Here is a 22,300-nt window from a genome sequence, read left to right as displayed (position 1 = left end):
GTTATTGTTTTATGAATTATAATAATTCAGCAGCTACCGCTCTTAAAATTACTGGTCTTCTCCTATTAAGTCGTATTTCTGTCGAAGTTCATCTTTCACCTCCCTGAACTTACGGCGCTTCCACGTTCTTGGGACATCCGGTTTCTTAGTCTCATGGTATTTTGCCAACTCTTTTGGGAAGGTTGCCATGAACCATTGCCAGTATTTTGATGACTCGTTTTTCACAGCAGGAATATCCCAGGATTTATAGTACGGGTTGACTTGCTTGTATTCTTTGTACTTGTGATCTTCCCAATTTGTGTCAGCGTTGTTAAAAGTCTTCCTACTAGCGACTCTTTTAGTGCAAATATGATGCGACAAAATTTTTGTTTTTTCATGTTTGTAACCAATTACTCCACGTGGACGATGGAAAGGTGTTGAATGAGTGTCATGATCAATCTCTTTATCACACAAAGCCTCGCAAAATGGACAAGTACATTGACAAGCAAACATAGTGTCAAACAAAAATTTAAGAGGCGATGGATTATATTTTTCAATGGCTTTACGATTTAACTCACACTTCTTCAAATCATTAAAAAAGCTTTCAACTTGGTCCTTAACGTTCTCCTCAAAACCCTTGAGATCCTCGAGATCTTCAATTGCTGCCACATGGAACGTTTCTTTCGTGATTCCGAGGGTAGGGCACTCTTCTACAAATCGTAGAATCCAAAACGTGATATTTTTGCTTTCTTTCTCTGTATCCCTATTTGCAGTTTCAATGGCGGAGGAAACCTCGTTTTCTATGTCCTCAATCTTGTGTTTGAGACACTCCTTGAGAAGCATGTTTTTCTCATCATTTAAACAGAAGTTTTTAATTGATTTATCTAGTTCATTTTTTAGAAATCCAACTGGATTTGCAAGGTAAGGAATATACGAATCAAAGTCACCTTCCTCTCCGAGCTTAATCAGGACAGTGGCATGAAAAGCTCCTTTGCTTCTGAACGAGTTTTTCTTTAACATTATTTGTCCCACTACAGTACCCATTTTTCCGTTTATAGCCGATTCGATATGCTTTTTCAGTATTTCAACAAACAAATTAGCAGAAAACAACATTTTTCCATTTTTTTCATAAGCATTTTTGAAATATTTTTTTAACTTTGGACGCAGGTCTATTTCCAAGCGAGTTCTGATGTCTCGTTCCAGAATATCACGATCTTCCATTTTTTCAAACTTCTCATAGGTTTGTGCAAAAGTATAGAGTAATATACTGCGTTTTAAAGAATCTCGAAATCTAAAAGAATGTCTCTCTATTCGTTTATCTATAGTGGTAACTACTATGTGGTACATTTGTTTAAGATCATCGAGCGTACACCTAACGCCTGATTTTGATTTTGATTCTGCGAATTCAATCGCCTTCTCCACTGCAAATTTCATGATTCCACTAGCATTTAAAACGATTTGATTTTTATAATTGCTTCCTGCGAAGTTATCGATTATGTGCTTGTCAAATGAAAGATCATGGACATTAATAGAAATCTCGCTTCCCTTGAAATTAGATATTTGGTTGTCTTTTTCCATTAATTTTTTTCGCATCTCTTCACTTTGCGATTTTTCTGTGTCACAAAGAACAATAAACATTTCTTTGTTGACATCAATTTTTTTTTCCCGGCATTCTGGAATGTCCTTAATCCACTGCTGCCATTTTTCTTCAAATACTTCCATGAGTTTCTTAGCCTTTTCAGTACCCTGCACTGACGCTATAAACTTTCTCGCTTCTTCCAGAATTACCTCTTGAAATTTTTGTTTATTTTCTTCGATACCTTGGAGATCTTGCAGTTGATTAAAGGTTGACAAACACTTCTCTTTTAGCTCAAGCACCCGGGTAGTTTTCTGATTCCCAATTTTTTTCATTATGACTTCACTCCATTGTTCAAGTGTTTCTTTGTCTTCATTACTTTGAATAAATTCTTTAACTGCTTGTTCCATTTCCTCCCTTATTTCTTCTGCTTTGTCATCTATGCTTTGTTGACACATTTCCCATTTTTTCTCTCGTTCGACTCGCGTTGAGCAACTCTTTAGTGCTAACTCAACCTTTATTTGAAGCTCATTCATTCCTGCCACCATCAAACCAATGGACACCTCAAAATATTTTTGGTCTAAAGACATGCGGGCCCTGACTTCGATTTCATTGCGGAAGCTAAATAGGAAATTCTCTTTCTGTATAGTTTCCCAGAGGCTGCTGACCCTTTTTCGAAAATAAGAAAGACCAATTTTCTTTGTTTCGTTTGAACCCATTAGTGTTATAATGTTTTTTTTAACTTCTCGGATAGCTTTTCCATATTCTGGGTTAACTGGAGCCATTGGTGGGTTACCATGATAAAGTGTCGGCATATAAAACACGTCTTTGTTTTCGTCAAAGGAAATTACATCATTCAATTCCAAAATTTCCTTTTCACAATTCTCGTGAATTGCTGCGCTTTTGGTCATTTCATCGAGATCCTCTTTGAGTTTACGACGTTCACAACTTAACTTCTCTCTCGCATTCACAGAGCTAACATTTTGGTGAACAATTTTAAAAAATTTCTTTTCTTTAACAAGCTTCATCTTTAAAAGCGCATGTACAGCTATCTCTAAGAATCCTTTCACTTGTTCGTGAATTTCACCGAAGATATTTACTATTATTAGATCAGCCACACCAATTCCAAAAGTCGCCAACTCATTATCCTTTTTTCGTTTCGATGTATCTGCGGAGCCACTAAGACCTTTAGTATCAATTATTAAAACATAATCAAAATTTGAAGCATTCTTCAGAGAATCACTAACAGGAATAAGACTGGCAAAAGCGCCTCGAGTACACCTCCCAGCACTGACTGGTAAGTCTAAGCCAAACATTGTGTTTAACATTGTCGACTTACCTGAACTTTGAATTCCTAAAACAGAAATTACAAATAGTTTGACATTCTTTATTTTTAGTTCTAGTTTAGTAAACACAGCTTTAAACCATTCTAGTGGAATGTAAAAGGAATCTCCATCCATTATCTCAAGAGGTTGTCCTGAAAGCAACATGTCTGCTGCAGCACCTGCATAGTCGTATTCGCTTTCTTCAATTTGGTAAAGCTGAGCAAGTTCTCTCATGATGTGATCTCTAATTTCGTTTTCATATCTGGTGTCACTCGGTGTTTTTCGTTGTAGGTCCGCCAATGCTGGAACATGCGCTTGTAATTTCAGAAGATTTTTAGCTTCTGTGATCTCCTCTTTCAACCAGCTGTCGACGTTTTTTTGAAATGTGGATTTAGGTGATTGATCCACGTCAAGTTGGATGTCATATTCACTAACGCACGATGCAAGTTCCACAAGAGGCAGCGCTTCAACTTGATGAATATGCTTCTGAATGTTTTCTTTTATTCTTCGGAGAAAACTAGCATCGTTCCTGTCCTTGGCCTTGATTACCACCCAGAATTTTCCTATGTATTTGCTTGTGAGAGCTGTGAAATATTTTTTTGCATCTGATTGTAGCTTTTTTTCAAAAATGAGAATGATTTTCGCTTTTTTTTTAGTTTCCTCTTCTAAAATTTTCTGCGTGGTTTTGTCTGGAATTTTTTCAGATAGCAAGAGGCATAAAACAGATGAGATGTTTGCGAGGACGAGTCGCTGCTTTTTGAAATGTTTTGCGTCTCCTCGAAGATTTGCAAAACAAATTTCATTTTTCAATATTCGCTCTTCACTTCCTCCAGGAAGATACCAGCACAGCTCAACCAAACCATCGACTATTTTTCTTTCATTGTGCCCACCTTTCATCTCTTTGGTAAAAAAAAAGTTATGATAACTGCCTCCGCCACTCATAATATGGTTAATCAAAGATGACTTCGACATGGTAATTTCGCCAATACGAATGAATGAAACAACAGGAAATCGATGTTCTGTTGCAAACACGTGCTTGACATTTTTCTCATCAGACGAAATTTTCCAGCATTTTGTAATGTTCTGTAACGCTGACAGAAGAATTGTGGCGTTTTCGGAAGGTGCTCTTGGATCTGGATCAGGCAAAAGAAATGGGACACTAAGCTGACATGCAGATAATTTTAAGGCAAGATAACGTCGTACAGGATCATCGGAACAATGAAATATAGCAAGAAATGCATCCATTGGATTGATTCCTTCATCAACTTTGTCTTCGCTATCCTCAAAGTCGTTAGAATTATTACTCAATGCTGGAATCATACAATTCTTCAAGTTAAATTGAAGTGCGTTGTAATCATTTCTCATTAATGCTTTCAAAATATAATCAGGTATTTCATTAGAGGAAGCTAATTCGCTATCGAAGATTTCATAGTTATCAAGTGTTCGCACTTGTTGTAAAGTGAACTTAGGAATCAGTTTCAGGTTTGGATTATTCCATAAAATAGCTTGTGCAATATTTCCATGCCATGCGTGTTTCTCGGGTGTGCATGTGGCTTCATTTGTGTTGCTTGCTCTTGGAAGTTTTAAATTAGGACTCATGAAAGATTGGTCTTCTTGTTTTGGTTTATTAATTTCCGTCTTTGAATTCAAAAGCGAATGAGGTTCTTCATCTGACAACGCTAATTGTTGCGCTTTTGGTACCTTTTTACTATCAGATAATAAAGGCTTTGCAGATAGGTCTAATGGCGCTGAAGAAAGGTGAAAGATCTCTGCAGAATAATCTTTATTTGACGATTCATTCACCACAACCCTCCAAAGATTGCAGATCCTTTCTCGGAACTGAAAGAGAGAATATTTCAGTATTTCAGCTGAACACATCAACGTCACAATGCTCTGTTTTATTCGTTGAATTGCTCTCCCGTATTCTGGATTCACTGGAGCCATTGGTGGGTTACCTAGGTAAAGACTCGGTATATAAAACACATCTTTGTTTTCATCGAATGATATCACGTCGTTGAAATTTTGAAAATTTTCTTTACAATTTCCTTGAACAGCAGCTAGCTTTGTCATGTCATCAAGGTCTTGTTTTAGTTGAAATCGTACGTGGGTCAATTTCTTTTCTGCCCCAATAGCGATAACATTTTGATGTACAATTTTGCAAGCTTTCCTTTCCTTGAGGAAATTTGTCTTTATCAAACTCCTAACCGCTATTTGCAAGAATTCTTTCATATCATTCTGGTTTTCACCAAAGATATTCACTATTGTTAAACTAGCAACACCAATAACGAAAGTTGCCAATTGAATATCATGGTCCCGTAACTGAGGATCAGAAGATCCATTAAGGCCTTCCGTATCGATGATCAAAATAAAATCGCTCTTTGAAGCAGTCTTGAGTGAATCACTAACGGGAATTAGATTAGCAAAAGCACCACGAGTACATCTTCCGGCACTGACTGGAAATTCTAAACCAAACATTGTGTTTAACATTGTCGACTTACCTGAACTTTGAATTCCTAAAACGGAAATAACAAATATTCTGGCGTTGTTTGTTTTATTCTCTAGCTTAGTATATACGGCATCGAACCATTCCAGTGGAATGTAAAAGGAATCTCCATCCAGTAGCTCAAGAGGTTGTCCTGAAAGCAACATGTCTGCTGCAGCACCTGCATAGTCGTATTTGCATTCTTCGATTTGGTAAAGCTGAGCAAGTTCTCTGACGATGTGTTCTAAACCAAACGAGTATTTTGAGATTTCTTGTTCTAAATGGTTAAAATCATATTGGTTTTCAAGCGATTTTTCGACCCATTTCTGGCAGCTTTCATTCGTCATAAACCGTAGGGACATTTTGTCCAACTTATTTTTCAATTCATTTAAGGCATTGTTTCGTTCACTTTCATCCAACATTGCAATAAAATTAAGCAAGGTAAGAACTCTTTTATCTAGTTGTATCAAAGAGGCTCTTTGGGCTTCTTTTTCTGCTTGAAAATCTTTACAGACGTCAAGAGCATCTCCTTCGGTGTGGTTAATTTTAGACCAATCGCTAATCTGAAGTTTTGAATGATTTCTTTTGCGTTCTAATTTTGCAAATACTGGGATATGCTTTTGCAACTTCATGAGATCTTTTGCTTCTTTAAGGCCCATTTCTAGCCAAGTGTTCACGCTCTTCTCCAATCTTGAACGTGATTGATCAAGATGGACGCCATATTCAAGTGCGAAAGATGCAAGTTCTTTCAACGGAATTGCCTTCACTTCTCCAAGTTCTCTTATATTCTTTTGGATATTGTCTCGGGTTCTCTGGATAAAACGAGAGTGGCTGGATGTGCTTTTCCTCGTTAACGAGAACAACTTCCCACCGTATTTGGCTTTTAAACCTTCGTCTTCCATGTATTTGTTTTCATTAAAGATAAGAATGACCTTCGGTACGCTGTTGGTTGCTGTGTTCAAAATATCTGTGACTAGTACGTCTGACGGCTTCGAGGGTGGTATTATACATAACACAGACGATATCTTCAAAAGGACATTTAGTTGTTTCTTAAAATTACTAGCGTCTCCTCGAAGATTTGCGAAACAAATTTCATGTGGAACTATTTTGTTTGTACTCTTTTCAGGAAAATACCAGCTCAATTCAACTAACCCATCAACATCTTTCCTTTTGACGTAGCCTCCTTCCATATCTTTATGGAAGAAGAATTTTTTAACCATGCTCCCGTCACTCATTATTTCATTAATCAAGGATGATTTTGACAAGGTATTTTCGCCAATGCGGATAAAGGAAACCACAGGAAATGGATGTTCTGTAACAAATGCATTTATTGGGCCTGAACCACTATTCCAACACTTTGTGATGTTCTCTAAAGCTGATAGCAACATTGTGATGTTTTGAGAAGGCGCTGCGGGATCAGGAAGAAGAAACGGAACGCTAAGCTGACATTCAGACAATTTCACCGCAAAATAACGTCGTAAAGAATTATCTGAACACCGAAATATACGAAGTAAGGCATCCATAGGATTGACTTCGTCCTCTGAAGGAACATCTTCATCACTGCTTTCATCTTCACTACTATCTGAGTTATAACTACTTCTTACTTTATTTTCATCCGATGTTAAAGGTTTAAATTTAAACTCGCGTACACGATAATCAACTATCATTAATTTCTTAAATATATATTCAGGTATTTGATCAGGGCACGTTAATGTACGGTCGTTTATTGTGTGATCATGGAATGTTCGTGCTTCCTGCAAGGTATACTTTGCCGATTTATTTGCAAAACTGGCATGTTTAGCAGGCGTTATTGATCTGTCTTTGGGTGGCTCTCTATATTCCATCTTTTCCATCTCTGTGAATCCCACTTGCAAAGATGTAACTATTGGGCGCCTGAAGAGAGGTATTACCCATATGATGAAATTAAAATTAAAATTGTCAGTTTTGTCGGGCTAATATTTATAACTATTAATGGCATTTCGGGAAAAATGAGTGTTGAGAAAACTTCATGCTGTTTTAATAGCTCATTTACGAAACACCTAAGCAGTTATAAGACGAAGATGACGCATATCACATATATATGTGCCTTTATAGGACTCTATTTGTCTTTAAGAGTACATTTTATTTCCTCGTCAAAATTGGTCATTTCTTGATTTGAAGCAAGCAACAACACCCGCGCCACTGATGTGGTTTCGGGTGAGGTTTACGTGTTTAAAGTATAATATGATAATAAAATCTATCCATGTATTTGTTGTAAATCGAAATCTAGGAAATTCAACTATATAGGCGGCCCATAATTTGTTGTTTTTCGTATGAATGTAGTGAAATCATTTATGATCAATATGCTTTAGTTTTTGTGATGTTATTGCATTGTATTTATAAGATATTATAAAATATACAGACCATCGTGCGACAAACACAGTAACGCCGCCTTGCCGCAAGCTATAAAAGGATTAGTATGTATAAAATTGATTTATTTAGTCTAAAAAAAGGCAGTGCCGCCTATGATTCAACCGCCGAAATTAGGCAATCGCGCCCAAAATATTCTCATATTCTTGTTCACATGCTGTAAGAACAATTTCAACTGAAAGAACAAGAATATATCCCCCTCCTCCCATTATCTTTCTCAGTGGAACCACTGAAATTAGGCGACAGAGAAATCATGATTCATCGTCAATTTACGTTTCCGGTTATACATAAACATTTCTTATGTTATGCCTTTAAAATTATTACATTAATCGTACATTTGAGTTCTGGAATACTCTGGAAATGGGTAACCAATATATACAATATATCACTGCAGTTCCTATGACTCATCCATTGCAATTCTTTACTCCGAAAGCTTTTTTCAGCACATTATGGTGCGTAATTTGTTGATAGTGCGTAATTTGGCTAGTAAAGCAATAGTTATATAAATGCAATCGCCATCATGCATAGCTGATCGTGAACACTGTTGCGGTATCTTTGTGTTCAGAAGCGATTTTGTTTGTAAGAAAACAGTGATGATTATTTTGCCTCTGCTAAACTAAATCTCTCACAACTCAAATTAACTTTGGTAATAAATTGCCGTCACGCTTTGCGCGCATGAAAGGTAAATAGCGAAAAGTCTGTTAGATGTATAAATAGATTTAAAAGAGTTGAACAGGTAAAATTGATCATTTGAGATAAACGACAAAATTTTTAATTGCAAACATGTTTCGACTTAACTATAAGCCATCTTCAGTGCGAATGAATTTGTTATTTACATTATGAAATATATAAAGTAGAAATATGATAAAGGCGAGGTGATACTCAATGAATAACATAATTATTTACAACAATGATTAGCAACATAATAGGATACAAGATATGCATAATAAGTAGAAACACACGACAGACAAAAATTATGACTGAAAAATTGTATTAAAATGCTGAACCTGTTTGTTAAGATCTGGTTTGTGTTTGCGAATGTACAAAACCTCCTTGAGTTTGAGAGAGAAGGAAGTGTTAGCAGTGTCTAGGATAGTGAAGCAAGAGCAGGTGTTTTTAGATTTGCAGTTAGGGTTTTGTTAATGTTTGTAGACGTGTGAGTTTTTGATCACGCCACAAGGGTCAAAGAACACACCCCACTGGCAAAAACTCACACGTCTATAAACACTAACAAAACCCTAACTGCAAATCTAAATACACCCGCTCTTGCTTCGCTATCCTAGACACTGCTAACACTTCCTTCTCTCTCAAACCTCAAGGAGGCTCTGTACATTCCTAAACACAAAACCAGATCTTAACAAACAGGTTTTAATACTATTTTTTAGTTATAATTTTTGTCTATCGTGTTGTTCTACTTATTATGCATAACTTGTATATCTCGCTATGTTGTCAATCATTGTTGTAAATAATTATGTTATTCATCGAGTATCACCTCGCCTGCATCATATTTCTACTTTATATATTTCATAATGTAAATAACTAATTCATTCGCACTGAAGATGGCTTATAGTTAAGTCAAAACATGTTTGCAATTAAAATTTTTGTCGTTTATTTCAAATGCTTGATTACTCTTGTGCTATTCAGATCATAAGGTAAAATTGCATAAGGTAATTTTGGGAGAAATTAAGCCCCGTACAGACGGGCAAGTTTTCCTTCATTCCTTGCCAAGTTTTATTTGCTCGTGTGTACGCGAGAATTTGACAAATTCTTCTTGGCAAGTCTTACGATAATATGAGCCATGATAAAAAATGAGTATACGACCGAATCTCAAAACAAACAAAATGATAACCCCCCCCCCCCCCTCGAAGATATATTATTGCGCAATTCCTTGTCAAAGTTTTCCTTGACGGTCGTACACAGGAGCATTTTTCCAAATTGAAAAGCTGGCATCTCTAGCTTTGGAACAAGGTTCCTTTTCAAGGAAACTGACTTTTTTCGCGTAGCCAACGCACGAGCAAATAAATTCGTCAAGGAAAACTTGCACTGTTCAAATAGTTTGTATATGCAAGCATACCATCAATTTCAAAGTACTTTATTTGTCTTCAATACAGCAATTGCATGGCCTTTGTTCTATAAAAAACAGAAATAATAAGAAATATTAAGGCTTAAACGAATTTCCAGCGTAAAAATCAGGGAATGCATTTCTAATATTCCCAACGGTCATGCATGCATACCTGGCGAATATATACATATATTGATATATATATTGATATATCGTAACTTTGGTCCTCGATAATAAAATAACGTCGAAAGAACTGCTTAGATGTAGTTGATCAAATGAAAGCGGCAAAGGAGGTCCTTTTTCAATAAAGCGAGAGAAGAAAGACAATCAGATCTCTCTATATGTCAAAAATGATATATATGTATACATTTCCAACTGTTCAAGTATTGTAGCAGCTTAATTAAACGTTGAATGTTGATTAATCATTTTCAAAGGAAATAATTGGTCCATGACTTAGCCTTTGTGAAAAGTGAAAGTTGTAGAAGAATATTAAATTCCAGCAGAACAAGCCATGCAATGAATCATCCACGATAATGATTATTGATGATGAAAAGCTCTTTTCAACATCTGGATTGTTACATTTTTGAATTGTTTGAAGGTTTTAGGTTTCTAAACATTCTCTATAAAATTCGTGAACATTTATACCTGCATGTCTTCATGAACAATAAACAATATTTAAATCTGGCAGCACAGCTGGAAACTTACAGAACAGAGCAACTTTCACTTTAGACATAATAATTTTCATGGATTAGTTAATTATCTTTCGTCGTCTAGAAAACACAATGCCAAATACTTCGGCAATTACATTATTTACATAACTCTCGGCGTCTGATTTAAAGAGAGCTCGTGTTTGGCCTGAAACATTAATATCTGAAAAATTGTAACGTGAGATGATCTTTGATATTTATCGATCATATATTGTTTATCGAATCATGGTTGTTCCATCTTGATTGTTTTGTCTGCATGATCTTTTTCAAAGAAGAAACTTGCAATTGTAAGTATTTCGTTTACATGGAGGCTGCTAAGATTTTAAAGACCTACCTTTAAAAACTGATAAATATTCTTATGGTCATATTATAGCACAATATATCACCGCAGTTTTTATGACTCATCCATTGCAATTCTTTATTCCGAATGCTTTTTTCAGCACTAATATTATCGGCTCAGTTGTAATAGTGCATAATTTGACTAGTAAAGCATTCATTATAAATGCAATCGTTATCGTGCATAGCTGATCGTGAACACTGTTGCGGTATCTTTGTGTTCAGAAGCAATTTTGTTTGTAAGAAAACAGTGCTGATTATTTTGCCTCGATCTGCTAAACTAAATCCCTCACAACTCAAATTGACTTTGGTAATAAATTACTCTCACGCCTTGAAAGGTAAATAGCGAAAAGGCTGTTATAGATGTATAAATAGATTTAAAAGAGTTGAACAGGCAAAATTGAGGTCATTCCGGGAGAAATGATTGTTGAGTCAACTCTACTTTACTCGTGTTCCTTATACACTGTGCAAATAGTTTGTATGCATTGCCAACTGTTCAAAGCAAGTTGAATGTTGATTAATCATTTTCAAAGGAAATAATTGGTCCATGACTTAGCCTTTGTGAAAAGTGAAAGTTGTAGAAGAATATTAAATTCCAGCAAAATAAGTCATGCAATGAATCATCCACGATAATGATTATTGATGACGAAAAGCTCTTTTCAACATCTGGATTGTTACATTTTTGAATTGTTTGAAGGTTTTAGGTTTCTAAACATTCTCTATAAAATTCGTGAACATTTATGCCTGTCTTCATGAACAATAAACAATACTTAAATCTAGCAGCACAGCTGGAAACTTACAGTACAGAGCAACTTTCACTTTTGACATAATAATTTTCATGGATCAATTCCTTCTGTAAAAATATAATTACCTTTCGTCGTCTAGAAAACACAATGTCAAATACTTCGGCAATTACATTATTTACATAACTCTCGGCGTCTGATGTAAAGAGGGCTTGCGTGTTTGGCCTGAAACGTGAGATGATCTTTGATATTTATCGATCATATATTGTTTCTCGAATCATGGTTATTCCATCGATATCTTGTTTGTTTTGTCTGCATGATCTTTTTCCAAGAGGAAACTTGTAATTGTAAGTATTTCGTTTACATGGAGGCTGCTAAGATTTTACTGGCTTACATTACTGGTTTGGTTGTTATTTTAGTTAATTGGACTAAAAAACCGATAAATATCATTTTTATATCATAACACAATATTTCACCGCAGTTCCTACCCTCATCCATTGCAATTCATGAATTGCCGCTGCGCGGTATCCCTGTTCCGGTGCGACTTTGTAAGAAAATCGTGCCGATTATTTTGCCTTTTTGCTAAACTAAATCCCTCGCAAACATAGCCCCATCGCAACTGAAATTGACTTTGATAATAAATTACCGTCACACACCGCATCCTTGAAAGGTAAATATATAGGCTCGTTCATTAAATTTATTTAATAATTCAGACGACTACCTAACCCTAATCTGCTCTTAAACACGAGTATGTATTATTCGTCATTGATTTATTTGTTAAATGCTATGATGGAAAGATCCTTTTAGCATTGGGATTGTTAGATGTAGATTGTTAGATTTTTAAATTGTTTGACGACTTTAAGTTTATAAACTTATTTCTTAAAGCTTATATAACCTATATAACCTCCGGCAAGGCGTGGCGTAGCATGGCGTTTATATTTTTTGCTTTTTGTTCACTATATTTTGAGCTGTAGCTATTATTGCTGAACGTGCAGTTATTTGAGGACGTCACGAAAACCTCACAGGCTTCAAGGCTATCACAATGATGAAAACAATAAATAATATCCTGTCCATTTATTTAATTATCCATGCATGTTTCTACTCCTACTGTACATTACGAGAAGGACCTGAATTCTATTTTAGAGTTAAAAGAACAGGAAAAGTGGAAACATGGAAAAAAAAGGAGACGGGGGAAATTTAAAAAATCCCCCAAAAGAACATGACGACATAGCAAGTGGAGAAGCAGAGAATGGTATGAGATTACAAGTATATCGTTAAAAACGCAAACAGTTGTTGTTCTTTTTATACTTCATAATAGTTTTCTGCCTTGAAAATATTAAACAATTATTACCTTTAAGTTCAAGTCAACTTTAAAGGGTGTTATTTGGGACTAATATTTTGGGTGTATAGGTTAAATTATTTTGGAATTGTTTCTTATTTTTAATTGATGACAGTTTTCTTGCAAAAAAAGGCCCACTTTCTTTTTCTTTTGTACGCTATTTGCCGTTCATTAACAACAGGTGGAGTTTTAATACAGGAAAACATAGATCCATCTTAACGCCTGAACGAGTGTGAGACATTTGGATGGTAGTTGTATTCGTTGAAATTCGCAGTAGACCGTAATAGACGAGATGTCATAGAACGACGCCACGATTATGATAACCAGCTCGTTGAAAAAGCAAACATTCATAATACGGTTTTCATAGACGAGTATGGCTTGAATATCTGGACCCGGCAGAAGCCATTGACGTGCTCTCATAGGCCAGAAGGAATATCACCATTTGTCTGGCGGTGTTACCCATCGTTTTGGTTTGGTACATCATACAATTAGGGTGGTTGCATTGAATGACCAGAAAAGCATTCGCTAAATTTTCAAGGACACAATGACCACCTTAACGAACAAGGTCAGCAGTATCTCATTTTTGACGGTGCACTTGCACATCTGCCCCTGGACAGCAAAGAGAAAACCGATTCACTTGCGGGTATTGCCACCGTATTTGAATATCGTCGAATAAGCCAAAAGTTATTTGAAGGCGATTGTTAAAGCCGATATTGCACGCCCAGCCATGCAAGACCGCTTTGGACACAGAGTTGGCGCATACCATGCCCAAATGCCTCTAGGCGAATACAGGGAAAAATCTGACAAAACATTGGGTCTATTAGGGCGTTATTGTGGTCTATTTATTTGGAAGATCATGTTATATTAAATCAGTCATGCTGTCATACTTTTGGGGGTAAATCTCCCTCTGATCAGTCTGCCATAGTTTTATTGATATCGTGATTATGCGAACCGGTATAATGTAAACAGGTCCTAATGTATATGAGTTTGCATAGTTTGATATTGACTGTCATTATTCTTCTTATGTAAGGTGCGCTGCTAATTATTTGATTATTGAACGCTTTTGAGTCTTAATTTCTTTGTTTATCGTGACATTAAAATGCTCTTTAATGAATCTACGTTTTCCTTCCACTCTACCTGTTGTTGTTAATGAACGGCAAATATAGCTAGTGTATTTTACAAAAGCACCTAAGCGTATTCTTAATTTGCACTGATTTTACACAGATTAAAAAGTCGTTTCATATGATTTTAATACTTCTGAACCACATCAAAACTTTTCTACTTGATAAAAAATTCTTAACCGGAACAGAGAAATAATAGTTTCAAAAAGTTAATGCAATTGAAAACGCGTACACGTCATATTAGTATGGTTTGAAAACGAAGACTATTTAAAACGACGGTCTTAAGCTTTGGATTGATTCCCATTCGATGCTTTGACACCTTGTTATCGTTTGTAACACTTAACAGCAGCTCCATGCAATCAATCGACCATACATGCAAATGAAAACGAGTATATATAGACGGGGCCTCAGTAGAGGAAATCTTTTCGTATTTTTTGCCTATCAAATAATTGAAAGTTGAAACAAAATATCGAATTAATGTTTGATTTCCTGTTTTCTATTCGCAGTACCCACTATAAATTCTCTCAGGTTCAAAACTGGGGAGGATCAACCAGAACAAAAGGGCAATTCTGAAGGTTCAAAAATGACAACTAGTGCAGCTGAGATCACAAACACACAAGATACAAACACAAACACTAATAATGCACTCACAAAACTCTGGGATGATCTTAACTTAAATCCTAATCAAAACTTAACTTTAAAACGTGCTCGAACAATTGATAACCATACATTAGGCGACGATCAACTAACGTCTTTAGATCAACTACCCAATTACATTTTTAATAAACTAATGATAGTTGATTACCATGTCCGTGAATTTATTACGGGGGAAGCTAATCCACATCAAATAAGGGTTGAATCTAAAAGTAATGACGGCTCCGATGACAGCAGTGATGAAGATGACGTTCTTGATATCAGTTCAATGGATGCATTGCTGGCAGTTTTTTATTGTTCCGATAATTTTTTGCGACGTTATTTTGCTGTAAAATTGTCTGAATGTCAGCTTAGCGTTCCGTTTCTTCTTCCTGATCCCGCAGCGCCTTCTCAAAACATCACAATGTTGCTATCAGCTTTGCAGAACATCACAAAGTGTTGGAATAGTGGTTCAGGCCCAATAAATGCATTTGTTACGGAACATCCATTTCCTGTGGTTTCCTTTATCCGCATCGGCAGACCTGAAATGTCGAAATCATCCTTGATTAATAAAATTATGAGTGACGGGAGCACAGCTCATCAATACTTTTTCAACAGTGAAGTTAGGGGTGGTGGCATCACAAGGAAAATTGTTCATGGATTGGTAGAGTTGATCTGGTATCTACCTGGACAAGATCAGGAGCAAACACAATATCTACAACATGAAATTTGTTTTGCAAATCTTAGAGGAGACGCTGGAATGTTTAAGACGCAGCGCGATGTTCTTTTAAAGATTTCATCCGTAGTATGTATAATACTACCTATGATCATGAAGAGTCCAGATGAAACTGTGAAAGAAATTGTGACTGAAATAGCTCAGAGGAAGATAAAAACCATTCTTATTTTCCCCCAAAAAATACAGGATAATGAACAGAAGAAAGATTTCAAAGATTTAAAAGAAACGCATGATAATAAGATCTCTTTAATAGTGAACAAAAACAAACCCAAGTTCCTTCAGCGAATCCAAAAAAATATCCAAAAGAATATTCAAGACGTGAAGCCAAAGTCTTTAGCGGACCATGCACAAGATGCTCGTGAGTATGGTATTTCATTTGATGACGATCAACAAGTTACACAATTTGGGGAAACTGTGGACAACTGGTTAAAAGATGGAATCAAAAAAGCCAAAAGTCGCATGAAGTTGCAAACGCACATTTCAAAATTAGCGAAGTTGGAACGCAAAATGCATTGTCCAAAAAGTGATGGTAACACAATTACAACGGAGGAAAAAGAAAAAATATATCAAAAGATTCATAAAAATGAGAAAGCTCAAAAGAATTCCTTTGAAAGCCTTGATACAAATATTCGCGACTCTTTCAATTATTTTGCAATGATGAACGAATTCGAAAGAAACAAAGCCCTGGATAGGTTGAAGCGACAGTTGAATAAGATGTCACTGAAGCATCAGGCTCAAAACGATCAGCCGGAAAACTTCTCGTTTGGAGTAGAACATATCATCAGGGAACTTGCGCAACTGTACCAACTCTCGGATTTTCACACAAACGACTATGCAGGTGCTGCAGCAGACATGTTGCTTTCAGGACAACCTCTTGAGATACTGGATGGCGATTCCTTTTACATTCCACTCCGATGGTTCAAAGCTGTGTTTGCTAAACTAGAGGAGAAAACAAAAAATGCGAAAATATTTGTAATTTCTGTTGTAGGAATCCAAAGTTCAGGTAAGTCGACAATGTTAAACACAATGTTTGGTTTAGAATTTCCAGTCAGTGCTGGGAGGTGTACTCGTGGAGCTTTTGCAACTCTTCTCCCTGTCAGTCATTCACTCAAGTCAGCTTCAGAATTTGACTTTGTTTTGATCGTTGATACTGAAGGTCTGAGAGGATCTGGAGATCCCCTCACGCGAGAACATGACAATGAGCTGGCGACTTTCGTGATTGGTTTAGCCGATGTAACTATAGTGAATATTATGGGTGAAAATCCAAGTGAGATGAAAGAGTTCTTGGAGATAGCTGTCTTCGCATTTTTGAAGATGAAGCTTGTCCAAATGAAGAAGATATCTTGCAGAATTGTCCACCACAATGTTATAGCCCTGGACGCTAATGTTAAATTGAAGGACAAGCGTTCAACCCTGATAGAAAGTCTGGATAAAATGACGAAACTTGCTGCAATTCAAGAAAAATGTGATGACAAATATAACAAATTTAATGATATCATTTCATTCAATGAAAACGAAGACGTGTTCTATTTACCCTCCCTTCTGGAAGGAAATCCGCCAATGGCTCCAGTGAATCCTAAATACGGAAAATATTGTCAAACAATCAAAAGGGGCATTACTACTCTAATGTGTTCAAAAGAAATTCCTCGCTTTTCTGTATCTTATTTTCGAAACAGGGTAGTCATGCTGTGGGAAGCAATTCTTAAGGAAAATTTCATATTCAGTTTTCAGAATGCAAGCGAAATCAGAGCCCGAACGTCTTTAGACGAAAAGTATTTCACAATATCAACGACTGTTATGGACACGGGAATGGCCGAACTTAAAATAAATATTGGCATAACTTTGGAAAATTGCTCCACGCGGGATGAACGAGAGAAGAAATGGGATGAAATAGAAAGTGAAATAAGAAAGAAAGCGCGTGAATTTGGAGATAAAATGAAAGAAAAAATGGATGCTTTTTTTGAAAAAGATGAAGATAATGCAATTCTTGCGAAGTGGCGAGAGGAAATATGGAAAAAAATTGCGACAGAGGAGAAAAATCAAGAGACTAAGGTAATGAATGAATGTTTCAAAACCTACTCGTATTTTCAGAAACTTCAGGATATTGAAGAAGAAAGAACATCCTATGAAGAGAAGATCACGGCAAAAGCTAAAGTGTTTTCCTCAACTTATAAAGATGAAGCTCCAGAAAAATTGGAAGATCTTTTCGAAAAAGCATGGCTAGAATGGATGAAAGATGTCCCACTGTTACAGGAAAAGGAAATTGACATCAAGGAGGAAATGGTCAGTTTCCTTACTAAAAAATATTCTGTTCTATTAAAAACGGAAAACATCGGGAACATATCAATCCCTGTGAAGGGTAGTGTGGTTATTGGTATTAATGATCTTATATACAACATGAACCTTCTTACGAATTTATTCAACAAGCGTAAAACTCAGAGACTTTGTGTTCTTTGTGCTAAACAGATCAATAAAATTGTTATCACTAAATCATTAAATTATGCCAAGAATGCATCAGAATCTGGTAATGGGTTTACCCAGCATCACCTTGAAGAATTGTACTACATCGTGTTTACCACCATAGATGAAGAAGCTACTGATTGCTTTAATTTTAAAAATTCTGCAAAATATAACATCTTGCAAAATGCTTTTGCCCAATCTTACAATTTTTTTCTAAAGATGCATGAGCGCTTTGTAAAAGAACGTGATATTAGAGGTAACTTAGAAAAACAACTGAAGCCATCATTAGCAAGATACTGTATTGGAAAGATACACCCAAACAAAGAACAAGAGTTGGTTGCTATTTCGCTCTTTGAAGTACTTAAAAAGCAAATCGATTCGGCGCTGGAGTCAGCTATGGGTCTTATAGTGACAAGAGAAGTTTTGAAAAATAACGATTTCCAGAGCAAAGGTCGTTTTCATGCTAAAGTCCTCATTGAACTCATGGAGAAGGGTGAATTTGCCTCGTACATTCCATATCTTGACAATCCTGTTGAATTTTTGAGAGAAAAATTTATGGAATCAATTAAAGACTACTGTTTAAGTGAAATCCTGCCTTTCATCAACTCATGTTTTCAAGAAGAAGTCAAAAAGATAAGAGAGGAAGTTAAAAGTGCTATTTTACTCGCCAACAAGGGCAGAGAGAGTGGAGACAAGAAATTGACGTCTTGGATTGACCAGTTTGTAGAAAATTTTACATTACTCGTTGTTAAGAAAGAAATGTTTGTTGTGGCCGCCATTGAGGATCGGAATGATGTCGACGTGTTCATTCAAACAGTTGACGAAAAGGTAAAAAATCATTTTGAAACTTTAACCACTCGTGATGTTGATCTTGCGACCATTCACATTTGGTGTGGATCGCTGAATTCGTTGTTTGAAAAGATGTTTTCCTGTCAATCTATTTGCCCATTTTGCAACGCTTTGTGTGATGAAAGCATGCCTAATCATACCACGCATTCTACGAAATCCCATCGTCCAATGGGAATTTTTGGTATAAAGAACGTGACTGAGAAATTAAGCACCAATATTTGCACAGAGTGTGTCACTGGAGACAAGACATTTCTAAACCTGGATACATTATTGGAAAAGCACCCGTACAAGGAGTATCGTTCTGTCAATGATTATTACAAATCGTGGGAAATTACTGGTGAGAAATCACTCAAATCATCATTGTATTGGAAGTGGTTTATGGCAACCTTCTCAAAAGAACTGGCACAGAAACATGATGCCAAGTCTGACAGTCCTTTTTCTTGGAAGTTCATTTCCTTCAAAAAAGCGAAAGAACAGCTTATGGATGAATACGACTTGTAAATAGCTAGACTCTGAACCGTTACCGGTTATACGTAATACAAAACAGTGAAATAAACATGAGAGACGTTCTTCAGTTCATAATTATGTCACACATTTTAATCGCACGAACGTTGTGTTACAAACGGGAAACGTCATTTAGAACTTTTAAACTAAAAGCCTGCATACACAACCAATTTTCTTCCATATTGTACTGAACAAAGGTATAGATTACATCATCTCTGAATAAAGGTATAGATGCACTCCAGTTATATAAAAATAGTCCAGTCATACAGTATATTCCTGCAGCATATATAGACATGCATGACTGACATTTATAATGCACAAAAACGTTTCAATATTCTTACACATATAAATTATGCAACACCACAAACTCAACTACAAGTTGCTGTTTACATTTCCTTGGTCTTACCGATGATCAAACCCACCTTACTGGTCCTTCAATCAACCATCACGTTTGCTGACTCGGTTGGAATGCACTCGGCGATAAGCAACCCGATTGTTTGTTGGTTCCCTTTTCCTATATGAAGACGTTTGGAAGTTGTTTTTTGCTCTGTATGGTATTGTTGTAGATTAGTTTTCTATATATATATGTATTTACCTATATGTAGAGTTGTTATATTCTCTATAAATTCATTTTTCGGACGTGATTAACTTTATTAATTATCGATGCATGTATAATCATGTTGCTATAATATGAAACATTGATTTCACATGAGCCTTAGCAACGATATTTAGCTTTTGAATGCAATGTATATATAGTAAACTAGTTTTTAGTATTTTCTATTTATTTTTACCTCATCGGCTCGGAAGAGATAGGCACATAGATTAGATATCACTGCTTAAATATGACTGAAAATCATCATTAGCTGATTTGTCAAAGTCAGGTCAATACCGTTAATGTTATTATTATGTAGAAGATACAACGATGCAAAACAGTGCATGGTCTATGTTGAGATATGCTGGAACGCTTTGTACTTTAAATTTGCGGTCCCGATTTTTGCTAAACAAGACGTTCACTCGGGCTACAGCTATCTCGCTTGAGCTTGTAACGCCCACGCTTGATTTTCGTAAACTCGCGACGCAAAAGTAAAAACTGAGCCCATTTTTCAACTCGCTCTACCTACGGTAGCCCGAGTAAAAAACCAGCCGGGCTATGAAATTATCTTTACAGTTGCATGTGTTCAAATGTTTTATATAATTTGTTGAATCACAACATTCTACAAAGCATTTTATGTGATCAAGAACATTTTAAACAACAACATATTTTACCGATTGGATGGTGGTTATGTAGCTACTCGGTGTTCATCGTTTCGTCGATTGACATGTGATATCGAATCTGTACTAACTGTGGATATATATACCGTCAATTTTACCCCGATTGAAGGTAATGGAAGCAAATATGTCAAAGTTATATATCGTTCCTATATAAATGGTACCTCATGATGGGTTTCAAACATCGATGTATAGGAGAGTACATCTGAATATAAACTTCTGATATATAAACTGTGAAGAATTATCGACAACAACATACAGTTGCTACGGAATTTGGGTCCAATCTTAAGTCTTTATAACAGTTATGAATCCATCGTTAACATATATTCAATCATAATATACAAGGACATGTATAGTATACAATAAAGCTGCAGAAAAAACAACATGGAAAAAAGAAAACTTCGAATATGGAAAACATCTCGCGTCAAGAAAAGCATTGAAGCGTGTAAAGCAGAAATCAGTTTTAGTTGCCTAAACTACTGCGAAAACTAAATACTGAAAGGAAAATCTAAAATTTGTGAAAGAATGGAAATGGGCTTCATGTATGGAGAAGCATAACCAATTTTTTGCTGACAGAATGTGGCGCAAACAACAACATCTAGCAGTGGCATCTTGCGTTTTTTAATCTCGGTTGCAAAGATACAGCAACGAAAATAACCGAGTAAATGTTTGAACAAAAAGAATTGAACACAAGTAATTGATTTGTGAAATGTTGTGATGTAACTGGCTTAAAACGTTTTTTCTGGTTTATTTTTAAATACTTCTCATAGCCTGACAGTTTTTGCAAAATAATTTTCCGAAGAATACGGTTTGATGGTAAATGCTATAAAATATCCCAGATTAGGTTTCGAGTGCCATGAAACGGGAAAAGTACTAAAAGGAAAAGCGAATTTTGATTGTAGAAAGGATAAAAATATAGCAAAGATCTTTCAACACGTCCTATAATCACTGCATTGAATCGTTGTATACTGACTAGTTATGAAATTATTTTTATATATACTTATACCCTATATATAGTTATCTATATACAGGTAACATAATTGTAGATTTTTAACGTGTATATCAATAAAGTAAGTTCACTTAAAGTTTACTTTTTGACATTCTTCTACTCATATTAAAAATGGTCTAATTTCGACCAATGCATGTCTCGACCAATTACCTACGGTTTATAAGTTTTCTTCGGAAAGGTCGCTTATCTTCAAGATCAAGAGAAATCCATCAGCTGGCTACAGTATTTTAATCAGGCCGGACTTCCGACTGTTCAAGGGTACGAGACTCTTACTAGGAAAGAGGCAAAGAGCAGAATGTTGTTTTAGTTATTCTACTTCAAGTAAATTGCTTGAAGAATGACATATAAAAATTGCTTATTGCAGCGGAGGACATGGTATGTATAATAATCATTTCAGAAATCTCAATATGTTTTGCGGAGCAAGATTGAAGAAGATCCAGCTTAAAACCATTTCTATAACACAAACCATTAACCCTGCGAAGTGAAGAACTTCCAATTAAGTCTGACGTATGTGTACAGGGGGGTACGAAGACGATAATTGGAGGGGGGACACATATTCATATATTCACGTTGTGCAAGATTAATTTCTTTTAAAATCCGTATCTTTACAGGTCTGTATGTGTGCACACTATTGAGCCATATATTGCAGACAATGACTATAGTATACCACGTCTCAGGATCGTGTTATTTTACTCATTTCAAATTTCAACACCTCAAAATCATTTTTCGCCTTTTTCAATCTCGGCTATACGTAGGATTAT

The 22,300-nt window shown here is 35.9% G+C and overlaps 1 protein-coding gene across 1 annotated transcript; it reads left to right on the top strand.

Annotated features, from left to right (window-relative positions):
* The first annotated feature begins 10,694 nt into the window (after positions 1-10,694).
* On the top strand, positions 10,695-21,474 carry LOC114525952 (interferon-induced very large GTPase 1-like). Its single transcript, XM_028547413.1, has 3 exons — positions 10,695-10,827; positions 12,763-12,871; positions 14,586-21,474. Exons 2-3 carry the CDS (start codon positions 12,790-12,792, stop codon positions 19,256-19,258), a joined length of 4,755 nt encoding a protein of 1,584 aa, XP_028403214.1. The 5' UTR covers positions 10,695-10,827; positions 12,763-12,789; the 3' UTR covers positions 19,259-21,474.
* Positions 21,475-22,300: the final 826 nt, after the last annotated feature.

The sequence above is a fragment of the Dendronephthya gigantea genome, unplaced genomic scaffold (genome assembly GCF_004324835.1).
Source record: "Dendronephthya gigantea isolate DGI-Jeju-01 unplaced genomic scaffold, DenGig_1.0 000036F, whole genome shotgun sequence".
NCBI lineage: Eukaryota > Metazoa > Cnidaria > Anthozoa > Malacalcyonacea > Nephtheidae > Dendronephthya > Dendronephthya gigantea.
This window is presented reverse-complemented; position numbering and strand designations above follow the sequence as displayed.